This window comes from Vidua chalybeata, chromosome 11 (assembly GCF_026979565.1).
Source record: "Vidua chalybeata isolate OUT-0048 chromosome 11, bVidCha1 merged haplotype, whole genome shotgun sequence".
NCBI lineage: Eukaryota > Metazoa > Chordata > Aves > Passeriformes > Viduidae > Vidua > Vidua chalybeata.
In genome coordinates, this window is record NC_071540.1 from 8,543,431 (window position 1) to 8,568,373 (window position 24,943).

The 24,943-nt window shown below is 42.4% G+C and overlaps 1 protein-coding gene across 3 annotated transcripts in view; it reads right to left on the reverse strand.

The window, feature by feature from the left end:
• ZNF423 (zinc finger protein 423) overlaps nucleotides 1-24,943 on the reverse strand; it is a 226,139-nt gene that overhangs the window by 10,840 nt on the left and 190,356 nt on the right. For all 3 annotated transcript variants that reach the window (XM_053953064.1, XM_053953063.1, XM_053953066.1), the window contains 2 exons: nucleotides 12,469-12,600; nucleotides 10,752-10,867 (listed from right to left, as the gene is read on the reverse strand). In XM_053953064.1, the coding sequence (XP_053809039.1) occupies nucleotides 10,752-10,867; nucleotides 12,469-12,600 (248 nt within the window). The remainder of the gene's footprint in view (nucleotides 1-10,751; nucleotides 10,868-12,468; nucleotides 12,601-24,943) is intronic.

Below are 24,943 nucleotides of genomic sequence, written 5' to 3' on the forward strand. Positions count from 1 at the left end.
ACCCTGCACCAAACACTCCCATCCCCTTCTCATTTCACATAAGAAGAACATGAAAAGAACAACATGAAAAGAAACTGTATTCTAAATTGTTTTTCCTTTTTCTTCTGGTCAAAGGGAGGTATAAAACTACTCTCAAAATACGATGTTAAAGCAAGGTATAATTAGGCAAAAACAGTGTATGATTGAATGTACTTCTCTGGAAGGAACAACAGAAGGAGCAAACAGCAAGGCTGTTCCAGGCTTGTTTTCAGATCCCTGAGATGGGCTGGACTGAGAATACTAACAGCCTTCCTGACAGGAGCATGGAGGTGCAGGCAGTGACAACCCTATACACACAGCCCGGTACAGAAAAGCAAGTAGATCACTGACTTTCTAACAATTCCTTATCCTTTTGCTGTTCTCAATCCTAATTTTTTTTCTGGCCACTCATCATGCTTGCTCCATGCATCTGACCTCACAGAAGAATGAGAACAGGTAAGGCAGGGAGGAATTAACAAGAATCTCTCTTATGATCTTTAAAATCCCCCTGGGAAAACTGGCCCTTGGGATGGGGTCACAGGGCAGGACCCCTGTCCTCAGCTCTCTCCAGCAGCCAGGGCTGCTGCTCCTGCTGCCTTTCTCTGGCTTAGGAGATACACCCTATGATTACACCCTAAATCTCTTACTCTGGAAATCAGGGCTACACACAAGGGCTTTTAAATTTCTTCATGAAATTATTTTTCAAATTCTTTTTAAGCAGTAAAAGTGATGGGGCCTCCACCAGCACCACAGCAGTAGGCAACAGCAGTACAGTATCACTCCAGGATTTCCTGTCTGGAGTCTAGGCTTCACATCTGAAATACAGCACACACACAACATTTGTATGACAGAGGAAACACGAGACGCTTGCCACACATTTATTATCTTCCTGGGGAAATGATATAGAGGACAAAAGAGACTATATTTACTCCCTCCCCAGCTGCTTTTACAATCTAATAATTTATTTCTCCTAGACATAAATTTCAGATTTAAACGAAATCCCTGAAACCTAAAGATGCCACATGGTAGAGGCTAGGGCAGTATTTCTTTCTGTTTTGGAGATGGAGTGCTTAATGCATTGCTCAGTTAACCAGAAGCCTTAAAATTTAGGGGGGCAGGAGTGGAAAGAGACAAGCAATTAGACTGTGGCAGACCCTAGATGCAAATACAGGTGACTGTGATTAGTACCTTCACACACAGAGTTAAAAATATCTGGTTATTGAAAATTACTTTCTCAGTCCACAGGGGTTTATTTAGGTTTAGGCCGAGATGTTTATTTTTTCTGCAGCAGCTGTACTGGGGATTCTTTCACAACATTTTCCTTATACAGAAGCTGTATATCATTCACATTTCTGAAAGCTGAGGCGATTTCTATGATGTAAGAAATCTTTGCAATTAGAAACAAACATAGCTTTTTTTCTGAAAAATAAAATGAATCTCCAAACCCTTCAACTAAGGCAGCAGCTAAGATAGCAGTGCTCTTAGGGCAAATGTAAAATTCCAGGGTATAAATTCATGTTAACTGTTACAAATATATCCATCTGTTCACAGACTAACTAGTGACTGAAACTGATGAGTCCATTGAAATGTAATTTTTGAGTCCACTAGCGTCTGTTCTCTTCTAGTAATAAAGTAAATGCTTTTCAATAACTCTGCTGCTTTTCAATGCCAATTTCCATTTAAGTAGGCTCAGGTTCTCTCTAAAAAAACCCTAAAATTAAAATAGCAAATGCCTTTTCTTTCCAAAGGTCAAACTCAGCTTTTAAAGAACACGCAACATTTCAGCAAGGCAGAGAGGACAAAACTCCAATCAGATAAATGGGCTGTGTAATGATTGAGAACCACGGCTGCCTCAGGTTTCTGAATGGGCTGTAGCATAGAATTTGGCACAGACTGATGTTGAAGCTTATATCTCTTTTACTGCAGACAAGAAATTCACTGAAATATATAAATAATGAATGTGGCTGGGGATCTCTACTGGTACTATTGCTGGTTCTGCAAGATGCAGGAGCAGAAATATACACTGCTCCATGTTTTTGTTATTAGGGAATCCTTGTTCTTCAACAATAAACACAGAATATTTTATCTGAAATGGCTTCTGCAGCACATCCAATATAAGTTTCAGCTCTCTAGAAGTGCCAGCAAATTGCAGAAAGATAAGTTACAAAGACGTACCTAATTTGCTGTGATGAATTGTGTGCATGCTTCAGTGATCAAAACTGCAGCTGAGACCTATTATATTTAATGATCTAGACATTTCTTGTGAAAACACTCAGGCATATACTGTTATGTCTGGACAAGCATCCCCATTTTGGTCTTTGCAAGCAAAGGAAGAGGCTGAACTTTTAAAAGGATGCTGTACAGCACCCTCGATGAGCTCTTTAAAACTGAGGCTGATCAAGCTCCACTATTTTCTTTAAATAATGCTTATACTCTGCCCTTTCCAGTGCAGCATCCCTCTTCCTTTGAAAAACAGTCAGTTCCTCTGGATGCTAGCGACACTTACAGGAGGCAATGGAGCTAGTCTGTGCTCAGGCCCCAAACTATGCTCCACGGCAGCAGGGGAAAATCAAAGGAGCTGGATCAGACATCTCTTCCCACCAGCAAAGAAAATCTCTGACAAGACATTTAAGAGAGAAAACAAAAGGAAAAAAAAAATTATTTGTCTACATGTTACACAAGCGTTCTGTTTCTGTTTTAAGGACTCTGCCCTGCTTACAAAGGCATGTGCTACCCAGCCCGGCCGGGCCAAGCAGGGGTGGCCGGTTGTGCTGTCCCTGAGGACACTGCTCCTGCAAAGCCAGCTGTGCCATGGCCACGCTCACAGCCCCACAGCTTATGGCCCCTGTGCTCCAGCCTCTACACAGAGCAGCAGGAAACAGGGCTTCCTACCACCCTCCTGTGGGGACAGGGATGTCACGTGAAGGACTTTGGAATAAAAGGTCTGAGGTTTCTGGGGCTTTATGTCTGGTTCCTCCAAAATTGTCCTGAATGGAACAGGATATATTATTCAACCTTGCCTTTCCAAATTTGCAAAACAGAAAAAAAACCCCCAAAAAAAAAAAACAAAAAAAAAAAAAAAAAAAAAAACAAAAACAAAAAAAACCACAACCAAAAAACCCCCCCCACACACACAAAAAAAAAAAAAACACACACAAAAGCAAAAACAAAACAAAACAAAAACCTCAGAAAATGTGTTGGTAAACTTCATTCATTCATGGTTATAAGAACCACAGAGATCTGCAGAGAAAATCCACAGAATTTTCTTGCTAGACACATCCAAGAGCTCATGCTCTCCCTTCCTGCTCAGTCTGAACCTCTTTATATCATTCATTGGTCAACAAAACACAGCAAAACATAAACGTGTGCTTTTGACTCTAGAATTAAGGATTTCAAAGTGCTGAAATTTTCATTCACCTGAGGAGCTGCTAAATACTATCACAGTGGTAATCTGTGATAAGTGTGGTAAAGAATGAAGAAAAGGTATTTGTTAATTGTTGACATAACAAAATTAATTTTCCATCCCTAAACTTTTTCTCATGTCTCCTGTGAGCTCTGATGCAATGTTACTGACTGGCACTGCTGAAATGCCAACTTGCATTTCTCATCCTTAATTTCTCTCTAAATGTCATTAGTAATTGTTATTGCCAGACCAGAGAGTGCAATCTGGTCTTTCTGAAAGAAAATCCATTTCTCATTTCTTCTCCTGTGCTTCCTCCTTTTGGTCAGGATGGATGGTTAACACAGCCCGTGTGCTCTGCTTCCATGAGGAGGGGAATGCATTAATGTATCTGGAAGTACAACATTCCTGCTTTATTTATTTACATATAGTATGCCTGGATCCTTATGAATACCAAATTGTATATTCAGAAGGGTCTTCAAAGCATATCTTTCAAGAACACTAACAAGTCTTAATTGAATAAAGCTAACAAGTAGGGGAAGGGAACACCCTTTAATGTGTGCATACAGACTCCTCTCTGGATGCTTCCATAATTTACCCTTTCTGGTGGGCAACAATGCTGTCAAATATAAAAGCATATTATATGATTTTCCTCTCTTTTAGTCACATGGAAAACAAACCTTTTCAGTGAAATGTGTAAACTAGTCTAGCTTTGGTCTGGATAATGTATCACCCTCATTGCCCAAAAAGTAAAAGTGTTTTCTACCACTAAGAGGGGAGGTGAGCTTATACACCTGTGTGCAAAGGAAAACCTGCCAGTGTAAAAGGCTGGCTTCTTGCATATCACTGTGTGTTGAGCCAGAGATGTGTACAATTATGTGCAGCACCTACAAAATTTGGTCTCTGGTACTTAGAGACAAGTAGCACCTTGGCACACTGAGTCAGTTTAAGGGGGGACTCTGTGTCACGACAGACCTTTAACAGATCTCCCCATAATCAGCACATCTTACACTTTTATGTCTGCATTATATTTTGTAAGGTATATAAAGTAATTAATTCAAAGCTAAGCTGCATTTCCCTACCCATTAACTAAAGGCATCTTATTGCAAAATAAATAGACATTTGAACATTTCCAGCCAGGAATTGTGCTTTCAATAAACACAATTGATGCATATACATTGTCTCTTGGCGGCTTACACTCCTGCCCATCTGTTGGGATGGCATGGTGCCTGCGCAAAAGTTGGTTGGACCCTTGCCCTAGGGCATAGATGACAGGCAACGACGGGTTTAGCTGGGCAGCCTGAGCAGCAGATCCAAGTGCCATCTCTGCTGGAGGAAGCCCCGTCTGTGTGCCAGCACTGCCACATTGGAACGACATGCCTCCTTACACTTGATCACACATGTTGACACTTGGGTGCGCTTAAGTGCATTAATGACTAAAACGATGCCTTTCACCTGGCTCCCTTCTTTTTTTCCTCCACTTTGCACGGCTGCTGGGTTTTCTGCACATGTTAATGTGAAGTTGTGTGCACTTTGTTAGCCAGGGCCAGCCACAGAATGGCCCTAATGTTTAAGAAATGAAGGAGGGGTTTTTGTTACAGGCCATGCTGCTCCAGTGCCAGACACATCTTCATCTCAGGTGAGAGATCTTTGTGCCTCTCACTGAAGAGACCTCAGACAGGATGAAGATGCAGCAATATATTGATCAGAACCATCCTTCCAAATTTAAACACTACACCCTGGCACTACACCACAAACAGGGCAATTCAAGATTTCTGCACCCTCCTTTGTTGCAGCAGAGGTGGCCACACAAAGAGGCCACGCGGTCTGGACTCCGTTACTGCTCCCACAGCCCCAGCAAACACCCCCTGCCTGCCCGTGTGCAAGGCAACAAGGTGCTGCCTACAAACCACACGGGTGCGTGAGCATGAGCAGCCCTTGCTCTTACATTAACCTCTGTGGATGCCAGGCCCAGGAAACCTCCAGCATCCCCTGCATGGAACCCCAGCTGCTGCAGACCCAGCCCCACGTAGTCTACAATGGAGTTTCTTAGCTTTGGTCCTTATCAGAGCCTCTCCCTAACTCTAAATTTTCAAACAGCCACATATTCCTCCTCCTCCTCTGAATTTAAACAAACACACTGAAAACCAGAGAGCTTATAGGTAAAAACTCTTCCCTACTGTGAAAATAGATCATAGATAAAACTTGTGGTTTTGCAGTCCATAAAGAACATTCAGGCAGGCAGACTCAACATGATGGGTATGTGCCTACAGCACTTTTAATTTTTAATTATTGTTAGTTATAATTATCTGACTGCGTCTGAATGAAACACAGCAATATGGCTGAAATAGATTTTGGTAGTCTTGTAATTTATTAGCTTTGTAACTACTAATAATTAAAATTTAACAATACTCCAAGCACCATAGCAACTTTTTTTTTTAAGAAATGCTAGCCAAATCTGCTAGGATAACTGACTAGTCATTTTCACAATTTTAAAGAAGGAATGACATTTTAAAAATTTTAAAAATAAAAAAATAAAAGTACAAAAGAAGGAAAAATAGCTAACAGGTTCTTAAAAGCCTATCAAAACACAAAATGCAAAGATAAAAAATCTGTTTTAAAAGAAAAAAAAAAGGATGTTGCTTGCAGAAAATTAATTCTACACATGATTTTGTATGTGCTTTGTGTGAAATTTAGAAAGAGCTTGTGGTATGTTTTCAGAAAGAAGCTCTTGGTGTTTGCCATCTAAGCCACACTAAGTCCTGAAATACAGCAAAAGTTATATCAAGTGAAAACTCTGTCTTGAGATAGAGCCACATTTCAGGTCCCATTTGTCCTGCCATCCACACACTCTCAAGGAGAAACATTTTCTGCAACTTCCTCAAGATACCATGGAATTGCCTTTCTTTCACTGCCTGAATGGACACTGGAGCCCAGAAACACTGAGATACTGCACTGCTGCAAGCACACAGGGCTGGTTGGAAGAAAAATTTCACTCCTACTTAAGTAAGCTTTCTTACACCCCCAGAAAGTAGGTAAAGCTCATTTTTCAAATAGGAGCTGGAGATATGGCTGGGTACAGACTTAAAATTGCTGAAGTCTTTTTTCAGTGCTCCACTGGTGGTGAGGTGAGCCCTTGGACACAGCCCTGCAGGCTCGCCTGTGGGCGGGTGGCTCACAGCCAAGCCAAGAGGCTCTCGCTCCCCTCCGTGCTTCAGGGACACTGCTGTACCCAGATGGCCCCAAGGACCACTGGCATGAGCAGGTCCTCTGTGCCCCCCACTGGGTCACATCAGACCATAGGGCAGCTCGCTGTGGTGCCCCCTCACCTGGGCAGGTCACAGTCCTCTATATCCTCACAGCCCTGTCATCTGGTGTGGCGCATCTAACATCAAGCTGACATTAAAAGCAGACTTAAAAAGAGAAAACCTGCTTAGGGCTTGATCTGCTGTAATCAGCAGAAAAAAATCCCAAGGACTTTGATGTGGACCAAATCAAGCCCCTGGAGGACATTCATGGTAAATCATTATTAATATAATGAGTGCAATTTCTGTGCAGCAGCTCATTCCTGTTTATGGATATATGAAAATTGCTAGCTTTTCACATAAAATAAAATGAGAGGGGAGACAGAACACAGTGCTAGCCAATGAGCCATAGTAGCTCCTTTTGATATGTGTACCTTTAAAAAACTGGGCATTTCAAATGACAGCACATTCCTCCAGTGAAGCTCTCTTAATTTAGTGGTTTGACATATCTCCAAATCTGAGCAGAGAAGAAAGCCCTTTATTCATATCAGGCAATAAAACACCTGAACACCTGTGCTAGGAAAGACCTGGCAGGTACCCTGCTCCCTTGGTACCTGGATTATTTGCGCATTGTTTATTACATCCCTTGCCTTAGTTTTCATCAATTGTAATCATTTAGGAGGAAACAGTGTGATTAACAGTACACAAGCAAACAGCAGGAATTAATCCTTTAAATACAAATACTTCACCGGTTATGTGATGGCTCCTTGGAAAAGCAGTGTGGCAAAAGAGTACACACAAAAATCCTTCTCAAGTTTTCTCTGAAAACCACTGCTCAGTCACAATTTGCTTAGTACAATTCTCGATGCAAACACCTGAGAAGGGATCTCTCCTTGCTGTGAATCACACCACAAATAAAACTCTCAGCACCCATTATGTGTCATCATTTCTGACCCATCTTTGGGGCTGGCAGGGTTCCCTGCTACGTTTTAAACAGCAAAGATCAAAACTTCACTTGTCAAAGAGCAAGCTCATCTGCCACATCCAAGTGCCCATGGCTCCAGCTGCCTCTGAGGAGCTGGACCAGCAGCTCCCAGCACAGCCCCTGCAGATGGGGATCTGTCTGAAAGGGCTCCTTCTGCTCTACATGTGAGGAAACCCCAATCCTCCACCTCTACACTTGTTTCAGTGAGCATGTTTCAGTAATGAATGAAATGCCATAGCCTTGGTGTTTTATATATGAGCTATAAATTCACCCTTTTTCCAGGAGAATTTCATGATATTCATAGCTGTCAATTGTACTAAGTGAGGATGTGAAAAACACAGAGCTGCCAGCCTTTCCTCTTTTGCCCTAAGGGTGTGTGGGGTTATCACACATACTCTTTCCTTTGTGTTTCATACTTAACCTTCCCATGTTTTCTTTCCTTATTTCCAGTGAGATAATGTAAGCAGTTAAGTAGCATTCTGTTTTCTTTTCTTGTGGCAATATCATTAAAGTAACGTCACTGACTCATTGCTCCAGATTCTCACCAAAATTCCCACCGTTTATAAAGCAAGTTCAGTTCCTCGGCGTGTTCCTAAGCCTTGGTCTTACAACTCCATCAGATGGTGTGAATTTCAAAGCAAAAACCTATATTAAAATACAACTACTAGCTCAGCAGCACAGAGGGTTTGATCACTTCCAGAGCATTAAGCTACCAAAGCAGTATCTGCACCAGCCACTAGAGGTACATTTACAGGAGCATTTACAATTTCTCATCACATGGCACACACATTGTTTTAAAAAAATGATCAAAAATCAGCAGGGCTAGCTCATGCCAGTCCGTGACATCTCTAAAAGTTACCCTTTCCCTTTGCTGCCGGTCATTTCCCCACCTTCCTTGTTTTTCCTGCTTTTCTACAAGCGCCCCACTCTGAATTTCTTCTTGAAATAGTTGAATGCTCAATTTTTTAAAACGTATTTTCTGTGGTTTCACTTGAAAATACAAAGAAGGAAAACAGTGCGTAGGTTCAGGTTTTGATACCAGTTATTTCATGCCAGTAGGAAAGCAAGTTCAGAACTGAACAGTCAAATTCATCAAGCAGAACCCCTTGATGGAGGCTGATTTGCCCACATAAGATAATTGCACAGTTAAAGACACAGAAAGGTTTATGCAGATTTAACCCTAAGTAGCAGTTGAACAAATGGTTCACTAAAATAATACTAAATCTTCATTACTCAACAAAAATATAACCAACAGCTGAGGAATTTAGAGCAGGCAGTTTACACACCAGAAACTAATGAGATAATCATGCCAAGGCAGACTTGTTCAAAAGTCTTACACATTTCTAACTGATTTATACACATATTTTGTGTCCTCCTTGGCTCCAATATTTGCATTAGTAAATTCCCTGGCACAAAGTAAACACACATTTCTGAGTCGCTACTGAAGTAAAGACTAAAACTGTGCAGCTAAGTATTGCATTTTCATTCAGCCAACATCATTCAAAACTACCAATGTAATTATTATGAATTATTATAAGCAGAAAAAAATTTGAGTGCAGAAAAATGCTGCATAAAACCTGAAAAAATTACAATCCTAATTTATATGATTAAGGCTGACATTTGCAGCAATTGTGCAATGCACAAAACTTCAGAATTGAAACACTATGTAATTAAAATCTGTAATTGCAAAAAACAGGCTGCTTAGACTATAATTTAACCAGGTTCTCTTTATTTGATCATCTGATTCTAAAGGTTAATGCAGTGGCCTAGGAAGGCAGTGTTCCCATTTTAATTGTGCTGGCATTTTGACCAAACACCACTTTTAGGGAGATATGGGAGGAAAAATCAAAGCTGTCTTTGCAAGCCACTGCTGCCTTCATAAAACGTTCATAGTGAGAACACACAATCCCAAAATCTGCTGACTTTATTAAAATATTAACAAGGTATAGTTAAAACTTTTGTACACTTATGCAAATCAGGTCGCTAGAACAAGAGAAAGGCAGGGTCCCCTGGGAGAAAAAAAATATAAAATCAACAAAGTGAAAAGATCAGCCATCCTTCCACAGCATGACAGCACAACACAAGAGGCAGCAGCTTGGGAATTCAGCAAGATAAATAAAAACCCTCCAAACTTTAAGTAAATTGTGGTTTATAAAGCTAATACATTTAAATGAGGCATATGGTACCATTCAACAAAAAGACTGCCTTTCCCAGGGGATGGGAGGGGTGATTTTGGTGGCCATGCTGCACAGGTGAGATAGGTGTGAGGAGGCCAGCCAGGGAGGGCACCTACCCACGAGCTCCTTGCCAGGGCAGGCTCTGGGCTCCACTGCCCAAGAGGAGCCATGCACACACACATGGAGGTTCAGTGCCTGTGTGGGTTCAGCACCAAGGCTGTTGGTGGGGTTTAACCCCCAGCCTCCCTCCTCCAAGGAGGTCTCTGGGGCCAGGGCTCCAACCGTGCCTGCAGCAGGCCAGGTCAGGGTCCAGCCCCTGCAGAAGCATTTGGGAATGGGTGTGAGCCAAGCACTGGCTCTGTGGAGGCTACAACTGCTGTGGCTGCAGCCCCCAGTGCTGGCAGGGAAAGCGAGGCCTGGTGTGCAGAGCCACAGCTGGCAAGGTGCTGCTGCCTGGGAGGAGCCTCTGCCCGAGCATCATGTTGAACTGCACCCACCCACGCTTTCTCATACCTCAGCAGGGAAAATTCCTTTACTTATGATTTAGCAGCAGGGAAGGGGATGGGGCAGCTACCATTTGCTTAGTCTTTGTATGTTAATCAGTCCCTAAATTATTAATGGAGGAAAAGAAATTATTTACAAGGTGTTTGACGTAGACATGTAAGGATGTAGCAACACTACTGTCAAGAGAAATACTCATAAATCATGATATCTGTCTTGTCTTATTTATTTATTTATTCCAGCCATGCTCAGAGACCTTTTTCTCCTCCAGGCACCCAGGGAGGCAGAAGGAGACTGAGAGACTGTTTAAGGGCAGAAGAGACCATACCAAGGTTAGGCACCTTTTCTAAATGCTGCACAAGGGTGACAGTTGCACAGAGAAATCAACAGCTTTAGCTTTGTTTTTACTCCTGTTGTAAACATACCTGAAGCTCTGTTTGAAAGAAGAACTTCTGTGGGCACTGGGAACAGTCATAAATTTTGTCTTCCTGCCCGTGCACTGCAAAGATGTGCTGCTGCAGTTTGTTTGCCTGTACAAAAACTGAAACAACACAGTACAGTTAGTTAAGATTGCTTCGTATAAGGCACCTTGTCTCAAACTGCACTTCAGAGTCTCTGCAACTGTAAAAGGTCCAAGGATATCTGCCAGAGAAGTGCTGATACACTTGGTTCAGCAGAATTTCCTTACAAGTAGTCAATTTAGAGTCTCCAGGCTGACAGTCAGCTTACTTCTAACAGACTTTACATCCTGTATGGATTTTTGATATTTCACATAAAGCTAACACTGTCCACAGGTAACTGGAAGATCTCAGCCATCAGACCAAAGAGAGGACGTCACTGCTCCCGTGGGGAGCCCTGGGCCCATGGCAGGTGCATCAGATACATTTTTAATGCAGGACAACTGGGCCAGGAGAAGCCTTGATGGCTGGTCTGGAAGACACGTGGCCCAGAACAGCCTTTCTGGCAGAAATGTGAATTTGAAACGGCAGGCTTGCCACAATTTTTAGGTCTTTTAAATAGGTTGTCCATTCAGTATAAAAGAAAAAGATTATTGTTCAACATCACAAATATCATAGCATCTGCATTATGATTCTGGATTGACAATTATTCTGACTTTACTGAGGGAAATTTTGAAGTGTATTTTGAAGTACAGAACCATAGCTTTAGCTGGTTAAAAAATACATCTATATCTGATTTAATTTTTGTCTCACTTTACATGAATGGTCATCTGTATGTGAAAATGGCTTCCTCAGCAGAATTTAACAAATGCATCCAAAATTTTTTACAGCACATTTCAGAAAGGATCTATTAACTCCAAGCTCACACAAAAACCAGTTTCTCAAATGGTGGGCCAAACCCTAAAGAATGTAGGTTCACCTTATTCCCACCAAAGTTAAAGGAATAGCAGGTGCTGCCATGCCCCTTTACTGACAACAGGCTCACAGTGACACCTACACAATCCTTATCGCTCAAACAGATTGGAAATGCAGATGTTAACTACTGTGTGAAGAGAGTATAAAAGGCAGCCTTTAGCATGCACCCTGCAGATCCTGGAAAAGCAAGAATCACCCATGATCATTTGCACTGATGAGACAGCTTAAATGATCTACAGAGAAGGAATACCTAGTAGGCTCTCAGACAGGAGTTAGAAATGTGCCACTGTACGAAAACTGGGTTTAAAAAAAACCTCTGAGAGAGCAGCTGGCAAAACCATAGAGTTGTACAATTTGCTCTTATCAAACCTTTACTCCCCTTTATTCAGCACTGTAAGCAGACCATGAACCACCTGGCCTTTAAATAGTCCTTGCTCAGGTGGATAAGGGCTTGCAAGAGCAGGTCCATCCTTTGCAAGTCCTGCACTTGGAAACACATAGCACCTTTGAGCCACAAGGCAAAATGTAAATGTTTGGAGATGTGGGGGCCATGCAGAGTCTCCTGCATGTGGCAGTGCTGCTCGGTGTCAAACACCACAGAGCTGCTCGGCAGAGCGAGCCCCAGCTTCAGACAGAGGATATTTGAACATTTCCAAGCACAGTATTTCTTTTTCCCAGGGAAAGGAATACAGTATTTTACAAATCCCCCGAGTGTCATTTCTGGATCTAGCCATGCACGCTGAGGCTTGTCTTGGCCTCCCTGTCTTACCTGTGAAACAAACAGGGCATTTGAATGTGCCTCCCATCCCCTCAAAGCTGTGCTCAATCAGGTGACACAGGAGCTTTGCCGGAGAGTCAAACATCTGGTTACACAGCTTGCACTCATGATTGATGCCTTCCTCTGCAAGGTTCAAATGATACAACTTGTTAGTGACACAGCAGATTAGCGTCGGGGAGGCAGCAGCAGCCGGCGGGGAACGCCTGTGCCGGCACACAGGGCCCCCAGGACCCCCAGCCCCAGAGCAGGAGGAGCTGCTGGCGCTCAGGGGTGCAGCCCCCACATCCCGGCTGCAGGGCTCCATCCACCGGGAACCCACGCGGGGCTCCCGGGCTCCCAACAACCCTGCCACAAAGGGAGAGCAGCCCTGCTCTGGGTGCAGAGGATTAAAGAGTCAAACAGCATTTAAAAGTACTTTAATAGTGTGAGTTCAGCCACCAGTGCTGACAGAGGGTGAAGTGATGTCTTCACCTCAGAGCACACTGCAAACATACAGGAGAGGAAGGAACTGTTGGAGAATAGCAGGAGCTGAAAGCAGAGTGTCAGTGTAAATTTTTTTGTATTTCTTGGCTTTTTACAAGGTGTAGAGAGACCACTGAAGGTATTTAAATGTCATCTGATGGCAGAATTTCCTTGTCATGTATCTTAAGTATTGAATACACAGGGCCCATTTTAGATGCCTCTATATTCTAACTGAATTCAGTGAAATAGCAATAATTATTACTCTTGGTTCAAGTCTACCACTTTTGCAAGATGATATACTTCTCTATTTACTGAAGTTTGCTGTTCTGGGGGTGCAGTTGAGCTTTTTTTTATTGAGGTACTGAAGTCATATTAAAGCAATTTTCACACATAAAACTAAACAATGCTTTGGTTTTCTTGAAGGGAGGGAGGGAGTTGCAGAATTTTAGAAAACATAGCATACGGTTTATAAAAATCAGAAACTACCTAAAAGGTTTTTATACTGTGGTTGGTTTCTGCAAATAACTCCCTGAAAATGTGTCTTTCCTTCACTGTGGCAGCACATGAACTTCTCATGAAAACATATTTTAAAAACTAAATAAATTCTTTCTTTTCTTCTAAACTCATCTTTATTTTTACATCCTCAAATATCAATGACTATTAATTTTTGGTTCCAAGATTGCTAAGAAATGACTACATTACCCCATGAACTAATTCCTGCCAAGTACATTTGGCTCTTACGAATAATGTGAGCCCTCAGAAGCATGGTCTTTACTTACAGTTGCTTCAAATTAGCTTTTTCTATTTTTAAAGGGGCTAAACAGAAGGAAAGTATTGCTTGCTGTGAAGCCTTTGGTACTCTAAGGATCCCAAGGCCCCTGTACAAGGCTTGGACAGTGGAGAGCTGCCCGTGCTGCCTCTGGAACCCTGTGGCAGTGTGTGCCCACGGTGAGTGCTGCACCAGAGCTGCCTGGGGAATGGGGAGGCAGCGTGGGGACAAGTAAACAGGTGGGTTGGGAAGGAGATAAAAAGAGAAAAGGGAAGAGCCAGGAACAGAAAGATGAAAGGGCTGGTAGCTCCGTGGCAGCAGCTCTATGAATTCCCTTGGGAGCCACAAGCAGGGACTGGGATGTTTCTAGGACGCGACGAGGTTTGCAATGCTCTGCTCGCACAGGCTCCGTGTTGCCCTCTCTAGTGTGTAGGTTTCCAAACCAGGCCCTCTCCCCTCACTGTGGCCTAAGGCTGGATTCTCCCATCAGGCCCTTGCCTGAAAAGTTCTGGCTTTGTGTGAATTTTGCAACCTGCTCCAGAGGGGAGAAGAGATGGGGAAGGGACATGAGCCTCATGCTGAGCATGCCCAGCCACACCGCTGTGTACAGCGACCAAATGCTGCAATAAACCCGCAGAGGACAAAGGAGGAACTGGGGGGAATGGAACAAATGCCTTCTACAAATAAATCAGAGAAATCATGTTTGACATTAATTTTCTACCTTCTACATACTGGGTATTTGGAAAACAGTGATTCATGTACAGCCTATGGTCCTGTGTGAGCACATGTGTTCATAAATACAGATAGACACATATTGATGACTAGACTGCTGCTCCTTTCCCAGCCTAAATATCTATAATTTGAGTAAAACTTAAAAAAAAAAAAAAAAACCACAAAAAACCAAAAACAAACAATGCTCAGCATTTCAGTTAAAGAATATTCTTACAAGCTTGGTATGTTTAATTAGGTAACAGAGATTGTGTATTTTCTTGGCTGATCCCTGCAGTATTTTAAATAGTTAAACCCATAACAAACAAACTAAAACTAGAATGAAAAATAATAAAACATAATGGGTTCCTGCAGATCTGGAAATTTATCCCACTCGAGGCAAGACCTTTTGATTTGCAAATCCACTTCTGAATTATAAGGCCTTCTCCTCACCGGTGGGGGTTTTTATTCCACTCCCACAGGAGTCCATTATGTATTTCTTGTGTCTATAAAACCATCCAGAAAGAAAAAAAGAGGGAAAAAGTACCATGGTTAGCATGACAAACGTTTCTCTTTTCATGCATGTGTATTCAAAATATGAAAATGCCCAAAGATATAGATAGAATTGGTGCTATAATCACTCTCTCCTCTATGGCATTTTACAGCATATTATTTTACACAGAAACACAGTACATGTATAGAGATACTCAGTCACCTTTGGAGAATAACTTCCTTGAATTATATAAGATCATCTAGGTACATGCAAGGAGGCTTTCTGACAATGTGGTGTGACAGTCAAATGTGTGGTGCTGGGCACTAGCAACAGCAAACATATCATCATTTCCCTCATTCTTATTCGCCTTTTTTGTTCTAGCATGACAAGCATCTATGAGAGACCTACATAACTCAAGTGAATTATGCAGCCCCTCTCATTTGTAAAATAAAATGCAGATTTTTACAGTTTGTTATGCCAGATCTTCTCCCATTTCTTCATAAGTGTATCTGTGGAGGGATCAGATGATTACAGGACTAAACAAGCAATGCACAGCAAACAAGAATCTTGGGTTTCTTGCCTTTTTTTCCTGAGCTCAAAATAATAAGCATTAATTTTACACTTGATTTCTCAAAAAAATAATAGGATGTGCTCTTGTTTAAAACAAGCAGGCCTGCTGGATTCTGTCAGGCTGAAACTATGTCAGGCCAAAAGAGGAACAGAGCGCTTTGTGTAAAAGTATCATGGGGAGATGATAGTATCCTGTAATGTTTTCAGTACCTACTTTTGTCTCCAAAAGCATTTGATCCCTGGCAGACACATACTTATTTCCATACTGGTCTTGAGGGAAGCCAGTAGGAATGAGAGCTGATTATCTGAATCCTGAAGGTGAAACCTGGGTGGTGCCCGCTGATGTCAAAGGCAGGCATTTGTATAAATTTGGAGGTACATAATTTACTGCCTGTTAGTGAGGATTAGTGGGCTGCGCAGACCCAGCTGAACCGCGGTGGCGGAGCACGTCACTCATTGTTGCCAAGTCCGGGTGCCTTTGCAGGATAGTTTTAAATATGTTGATAGGGTGTTTAGTAGCACTTACACTGCCATCCTGCCCATTTCAGAGTGGGAATATGCTTCTCCATAAAGCTATTTCTGCTGCAGCAATGTGCATTTAATACATATTACAATGAGTCTCTAAGCCTCTAAGAGAACCGACACCAGCAGCCTCCTGGCGAGGATGCAGTATAATTAATAATGCTGTATTAAACCCATTTACTGTATCAGCTGCATTTCTAATTATAACTATATTAATGGCAATGTGAAAATACATGTTAACACTGTCGTGTACGGACACAGTATACCGACAACAAGTAGATGATTTCAATACCAAAAATCAAGATGGCATTGTCTTTATTGTTTGTTAAAACTTCCCTCGTCTACTCAATTTAATAAAGCAAAAATTTTCCCTTATGGAATAACTGCAATAGTCTTAATTTGAGAGATCATGTCAGACAATCTGATGCTCATTGCTGACAACAACATGTACATCCCACACTATAGCTTTCCAGACCAGTATATTTCTACTCTACTGTAGCAAATTAAGCCAATAAAAGGGAATTTCTTCCCTGTACTTAGATGTTCACATCCATGAGTTAACCGTGCTTTTAGTGAACTTTGAAATACTGTGATTCACTGTAACAAAGCATTAATATACTGTGTTCACAGAGAACCTTCGCCTGTCCATTACATCATAAATCTGGTAGAATTAAATGGGCCGTGTGCTCTAATTATGGTAGAAATAAATAGAAATTGGAATGAACACAGGGAAATAAAATGAAAACTGCATGGAACTATTCTGTTTATGCAATTCATTTCCCAATAAATAAGAAATCAAAGGGAAAAATTTATAATGTAAGAAAAGGAGCTTCCCCAGCAATTTTTTCCATATGGCTGTGAAGGAGCAAGGGGCTGGAACCAGGGTAGGATAGCAGCGATGGACACCCCCTCAAACACAAAGCCTGCAGAGAGCCACTTTGATCTCTCATCTGTTTTGCACCACTCCACCACTGGTTTTCATTAAAAACAATCCAAGGATGGAAGTAAAACCAAGGTCTGAGGACACACTGCAACTGCTCCAAGGGGATGGCAAATTTGCAGATGGTCACATTGGACGAAGATGATGTCTGCTGCACGGTCGACATTTCCTCCTCGCCATTGCTGCCTAAACCCACAACCTGCTACAGAAACCATTTGGGCCACACTGCTCCACTGCATTTTTGTAATTAATCCCAGAGGGTGTGGCTGAGCCCTTCCCTTGCTGGCGGGCAGCATCAGGCCAAGGAGATCCTGTGCTCCAGCCCGGCACGGGCCAGCGGCACCGAGGCGTGCTGCAGCACGGCCATTAGGCAGCCTGGGCGGTGAAAGGCAGCGGATTGATGGCGTGGCAACAGAAATGTCACCTGGGGAGCTGGGTGCCGTCCTCCCAGGGATGCTGGAGGTCAGTTACTATGGCAACACCGAATGAGCTCAACCTTGTAACTGACCCTTATCTTTTTTTGATCTGTGGCCCCCTTGGGACCTTGGCTGGAAATCAACTGGAAAATAATCTGGTCACATATCAGAAAGAAAACTATTTATACTTATTTATTTATCCAGGTAGAGCTCTTGTCTCCCTTTGACGACTCTGCCAGACTAAAGACACCCATCATGCTCCCTCAGCGGTTTCAGTGGTGGAAACACCCAGCTCTGCGCTGTGAGAAACCATGCCAAACCCCCCTGCCACTGCACAACACACACACACAAATTGCCATGGATATCTGTGCTCATGACTCCACTGATATATTGCCAAAATCTTGCCTTGCTCTCAGCCCCCAACTTGCCTGTGTGGATAAACATACACCTACACCCCTTCTTGGATGGTTTAATATTTTATGTTGGTATCCACTAATCATATTCTTTTGTGCTTTATCTCTCTGCTGAAATATGATACTGCTTTGAAATATATTTATATGATCTAGAATGGCACAACACTGATGTCTTTTATGAGCTGAAGATTGTTTAATAAAATCTTGCATTTCTGCTTCATCCTTATGACAATTTTACTATTATAAGTTTTCAAGGGATATGAGAGCTGTCCACTGTGGTTAGAAACATCACTTTAATGAAAAATGATAACATGGGGGCTTGGATTTTTCTAGAAACTATGTAAGGAATACCAGCAAAAATACAGAGTTCCCAACATGCATTTGTATGTAATTTTGTTGGTTTTTTCTTATATTTGCCTATGGATAAGACTCATTAAAATCAGGTCTGTTTATCATAGTTTTCCAAAGGATGGGCAGCTTAGACAAGGGTTTATCAGCACAAAGGGCAATTGCTCTTCTTCAGGTGGGGAGACTCTCTGGGGAAATGGGATTCAGGAAATCAGGGGCTATATTAGGAGACAGGAGCCACAGGATTTGCTGGTGCTAGAAGAAGTTCCTATGGATTCCTGGTAGCAAAGTCCAGGGTTACTTGTGATGTACTTTTTCAGGCTCAAAAAGGTATTCTTTTCCATGCTAAATTAGCCTGACCACACAACGGGCTTTAAACTCTTTCATCATCTTAGGGGGCCTCAAGCTCAAAATATGCAGAATTAGATGCCAAATTATTTATAGGGTAGCTTGTAAGTTCACTGCCTCCAGTATATGTCAGTACACTGCAATATTAAAATGACCATCAAAAAGAAGCATGGTCCCAGAGGGACTGGGGATGAGATTGAAGGGAGTTTCCTCCCGACTGTGAGTTCCTGTGCTGCTCCAGAGCCCCTGCCCTGCTCCTGGCCGCAGGCTGTGTGCTCCCACTGCTCCTGAGGGGAAGGCTGAGCCTCACACTCATGGGATGGGGCTGCCAGGCCCAGCTTCATCAACTTAATTTTCAGTTCACAAGAAAAATAAAATCTGAAAGTTCAAAGGAGTTCATGGAGTTGTGCATCATCTATCTCTGTCTGCAGAGCCCCAGAGGGACCTGCCTGCAAAGCTTTATTTTAGATTTGGATATTAATCTGGGAAACTACATAAAGATAATTTATAGCAATACACACAATACTTTACCACAATAACTTCACACTTTATCAGCCTTTCTCTGAAGATGCCTTTTTTTTAATAGCCTATATTAAAACATTTTGTGGACTAAAGCCTGATAGGTCTGACTGCTCGTTCGGAATAGTTGATTAAGGAATAACTCCACTGGCTTCCATGCAAAAATGGAAATGCAAAACCCATACAGGAAAAGAAACAAATGCTGTCTTTCAGTGTGCGAGTCCATACAACCACACATGGAATTAGTTTCATCCAGACTAATGAACCTCTAGGAACAACCAGGGTTTAGTTAGAGCACCACCCCATTCCCACACAATTCAAATCAAGTCATGTATTTCAATGTTTTGAAATACTCACAGTTGTGTTATTTCAAGTTTAATGTCAATACCTGAGGAAACTGAAGTAAGGCAGCCCTGAATCCATGGCCACACAGCCTATTCCCTGCAATATTCTCCCTCATGCCATTGTATTGCTGAAAACTAAATACACCTTATTGCTCCTGGTCTCCTCCCTGGGAGCAGCTCCCTGTACTGCTACACAGCAGGAACACATTCATCCTCTCATGCTATTGACAATAGCACATAGAAGAGCTCAGTACAAACAGCAATAACTAGCATCTACTTGGCATCTATTCTTCTTGTGAAATTAAAAATTAAAATTAAAACATCATTATACTCTTATTAAACATCCCACTGGAATATGCCAATGCTTTAAAAACATGCAAAGCTTTAAACCTACTTTAAATAGGTGTCAAGCCCTTTTTTCCTCCTTTTACAGGCCTGGCACATTCCCCAGCCTCAGCAGCAGGCCCCCAGAGCTGTGAGGTGCCCCCTCCCCACCACATCCCACCCGTGCCTCCTGCAGTGCCAGTGTGTGGCAACTGTGGTCACACAGAGGCCACCAGAGCTGCCAGGATGCCAAAGGTGCCAAAGGCAAAGCCTTCCCTCCCACGGGCAACCCCTCCTCTGCCTGGGTGCAGAGTGGCAGCTGCATCCCACAACTACTGCTCCAAAGGCATTTGCCTTGTTGCTGGGTGCATTTTTGTGCCCTCAGAGGCAGGTTCCTGAGCTAGGGATGCAGGGCAGGGTGAGCAGCCCCCTGAGCTAGCCAAGCACACCTGAAAACACCAACTCCCACTGATGTGTATCACTGATCTTCACATTACCATTTCCCAAGTACACATTGACGTGATGGACTTTAAATCTATTGTGTAAATAATCATCAGATTAATGGTCTCTAATAGTGTATCATTAACATGACAGGCTACAAGCCAGTTGATGTCAACTACACTCAGCAATGCATAGAGTAAGAGAAAGGCATAAACCATTCCCATGATGGCATCAGGGAAGCAGAAAAACCGGTAAAAGGAGAAATAGAAATAAAACTCCTAAATACATCCCCACCTAAATGTACAATTTAACTGAGAAATACTGAAGGTTCTTTCAGGCATCAAAACATAATAAATGTCAATTTTATTTTTTTTTTTTTAGTGGGAGGGTAGACTTTAATTTCCATCCGCAAAGAAATATTCTATTATCCCTGCATTGGTGCAATGCCTTTTGAGTCTCTGCAATGCCTTATCTGATATTGCAAATTCTGCATAAACATGGAAGTATGTATCCAGCAATGTAAACTTTACAGCAGTATCAGCTATGGTCTAATTAAAGATTACATTAATATAGATATCTGGGAAATGGTGCAGTGGGCATAGAGTTAAAAACACAATTGAAAATCAACCATGAGCATTATTTTTGTGGTACATCACCTAACACTCAGTGACTGGCCAAATGCTGCACCCCCACAATGCTGGGGCAATTTGCACCACTTACTCAAATAAATGCATTTCTTTTAAATATGTATTAATTTTGTTTTCTTATTAAGAAACAGTATCCCTAGGGAAAAGACTCTGGTTAAAAAGCAATCTCTTAAGGCATTGTTATCAACTTAAAGACCAAATTTCTTTGAAATACCTACAGACAAGCAAAAAACCCAGAAACACCTCTCAGCTATTCCTTGGAAAATAAAAATGATGGTTACCCAGCTATCTTGACATGAGCATTCAGCTCAACTTCACTGGAGCTTACTTGTTCATCTGAGGGTTGAACTGATGTCACAGCTCAGCCCCAGAGAGGCTCCTGTCCCCCACCCCTACCAAGGTGCCTCCTTCACTCCTTCTCCCCAGGTGCTCAGGGACACAAACCAGTTATTGGGGATGGCAGAATGAGAGGCCACTGCAAACAGAGAGAACCAAGGGTCACTAAATAAGGTCTGGCTGACTAAGATAGGTAACTGTTTTTGCATGGCACAAACACCCCTCAGAGCTCATTAAGTGCAAATATGGCCAAAAGAATGAACCTCCCCTATGAGACATATTTTAAATCAGGAATCCTAGGGAGTAGTAACACATGATATTCCTTAAAGCAGTCAAAAAAAGAAGAATCTGCATGAAAACAAGAAAATATCTTAAGCATCTCTGCATTATGCAGACATATATTCTTGTACTGTGGGATTATGCACAAGTAAATGTACAGAGCATCTCCCACTGATGTTGATAGAATTTGCTTAATTCACACTCCACAGTCCAGGTGGAAATCAAACCCTCTGGCCAGCTTCATCTTGAATAAGAAGAGAAACTGCAACCCAGTGACTTTCTGGAAGAGATCTCACAGGTGAGCAAGGGCTCTGCATAACACAGACTGTAAAGTTACTCTGGTAGCGCTCATCTAACATACAAACATGGATTACAATGCAAAAAACCTAGTATCAAACTCATAACACCTTTACACGTGTTCTTTGTCCTGCACATGGGCCAGCCAGCTTGCACACTTCACATATGATCTGGAGCTGGACAGGCAACACTGAAGCAGCTGCCCTGAGCTCTGCACAGAAGGAGAGCTCAGGGCCAGCACACATATTCTGTAGAGCTGTGAGGGGCACCAGTGGCACCATGGGCAGAACCTTCTTCTGGGATCCTAAACTCAGAGGACTTTGGCTTCTACCTTTGTAAACAAATTCCTTTCTATTTTACTGTGAGTAGCTCAGTCAGGCATATATGGCTGTTGACAGATACACTGTCAGTGCACAACATGGCCAGCTTGTTTTTATTTGTTTTTTAGAAACACATTTTCTTTATTTTATATGTCATTATTAGCTTTTTAATCCATTGAAGAAAGCCATGTGCAAACGCACACTGTAGACAGACTCTGGAGAACATATGTGGTCTGTGACAGAAAACTTAGTGTAAAAGATAAGGAAATTCTGTATTTTTGGTTAAATAAAGGGATCTGGAAGAGCCAGTCCTACAGTGGTGCTGAGGCAGCCCCTTCCAGCCACCTGAAAATGTGAGCATGCCACGGCATCAAACCACAAGGACATTCAGGAGGCTCTGATGGCTCATTAACAGCAGTAGTCTTACAGAGCTATTTTTGCTTAAACTCACCTAGATCTCATGCTCTTGGCATTGTAAGGTTTCTGGGCTCTCTGCAACTCCTCTCATTCTCAGAAGTTACATTTAAAAATAAAATAAAATTAATTAATTTTAAAAAATGCCAAGCCCCAGGCGTCTGCCCAAAATGAAGCACCAAGATGTTCCCAGCAGGATGGTGCTTTCAGGGTGTGCACAGTACAGACTGGAGCCATGCAGAGGTGGCTGAGATGATTTGGAAAGATCCAAAGGTGTTGTCAGATTGCTGTAGAGAAAGGCCTGATGTGCAATCACTGAATTTGAAAGAGACTTAAGGGTATCTACCTAATAAGTCCACATGAGAAGAACCAGCCCTGCAAAAGTTACTATGAAGGAATGAAAAATGGGAGGAAAGATCAAGCTGCTTTTCAGCTGTGCCCTCAAATAAAATAAGATTCTTAATCAAGCCATCATAGAATCCCTGCTTCAACCAAAAAGCTTTCTCTCTGTCAGAGACCTGCTACCCACCATTTTGTTCTTTTTTTTTTTTTTTTTTTTGTGAGTTCTTATTTTAACCTCAGATTCAACAATCGGCATTAAGAAGTCGGCATTTGCTCCTATCACCCCAGAGAGGTAGGGAAGATACAATCGTATATATGCAAAATAGGCATGAACTCTGATAACAATACTTTGCCTGTAGGCAAAAATTGACTTTTTAAATGGCAGCCACTGTAATAATGTTAGCCTAAGACCCACCCTTGCAGGATTTTCCTCTGCTTAGTAAAAACAAGGTACATGCTGATAGGAAAAGCAAAGAGTTTGGGTACCAATAATATGAGGAATATTTTAGTGGGAATAGGGGAAAGCAAAATTGTAAAATAAAAGGTCTGTCCCACTGAACTACAAATCCACCTGCTGTACCAGCATGGAGGGGGTGAAGTGGCAAGTCTGTAGCCACAGAGGCAAGAAGGGCTGCCAAGATCTGTGTCCTACAGCTTGTTAGTCTCAACCAGCAGCACCTGGAAAGGGGATGCCTTCCCCACACAGCTTGTTGTCTTTTGGAAAACTGCCTACAGAGGAATGGTCTAAAGCAATGGTCTATGGGATGAGTGGTAGATGATGCCTACTCTTTACATTTCTCTTCCTTATGATTACCAACAGAATGTGCATTGCTGCACAAGAGGAAGTGCAAGAACAGGGCTTCCTTTCTAATTCTGGCTCCTCGGGGGAGTGCTTTGGGAGACCTGGGATGCCCTGGTGCTACCCATGCACCTGAACTGCCCCAGCAGCTACAGGGAGTGGTGCCAAAGCCACCCAGCCCCAGTGTGACTGGCCACTCCTCCACCAGGCACTGGCCCTGGCAGGTTGTGGGGTGCATCCCAGGAAGAGGTGTGCAGGCAGCGTGGCATGCACAACAGTTGAATCTTTGCAGCTAGATGAGCATCAATTATGCATTGTATCAAAATCCAAATGCTAGAGCATGAAGCAGGCAATTCAAAGAAACAGCATGAGCAAAGCAAATGCCAAAGAAATGAAAAATATGTCCAAAACTGTGACAGAGCACTCAGCTACTTTTCACATAACATCATCAATCATCTTTCATCGAAGATTTCAAATACTTGGGAAGAGAGTACAAAAATATTCAAAGATACAATATTTGTATTTTGAATGTTAATTTGACACAAAGGAGTGTGCATGAGGGAATGTTTATAATCAGCACTCCAATAAACTCACAAATGACTCTAGTATTTTATAAGCTTGTTAGAAACAAATCACTCCCTTAGCTTATATTTACTTACTGATGAATAATAAAAGGCCTCAATACACAAAGAGTAAATTCAAAATGTTTTCCTCTTGTTTTATCTTCTATGACAATACTGGAACCCTCTCGCTCAGGCTGTGATTCCCAAACATGCCTCTCCTGGTTTTATGGCTAAATATTGATTTCTCCATACAAGCAGAGGCAGCTTTGAACCTTGGTTCCTGCCCCCATCCCCCGTGTAAAGCAGATGCCCTGGTCTGGAGTTGAACAGCAGTGACTGGCCTTGCCCCCTGCCCTCGTGCTGCCTGGAGGGGTGGGGAAGGGAGCACGTCCAGCTCTGCCAATTTACGCAGCAGTGAAGGTGCAGGCCAAGTGCTCGGTCTCAGGAGGAAGAGGAGAAGATATGCTTACCTTGCACATCTCCTGGAGCAAAGCACAGGACAGTTGAGCAGAAGAGTATAAAAAGAAACTTTGCAATATACTCATACACCTGCAACAGTCCCAAACAAACACATCAACTGCTTCAGCTGGTCTGCAGAGGCCTGGGCAAGGTGTCAGTACAATACAGGCTCCTGGGAGCACCCAAATACCCTGCACACCATTGGTGCAACAGCCCAGTAACTGACCACAGCTGAAAAACCCCTTTAGCCTGTTTAAAACCACCAGGATGCTTTAATGCAATACAAATCATGCTTCAGCAGACAACACCTACACCTTCCAAATGCTATTAGTCATACACCAGCTCAGACCAATAATGCTCTAGATGCAAGCACAGGAGACCAGTGCTCGCCAT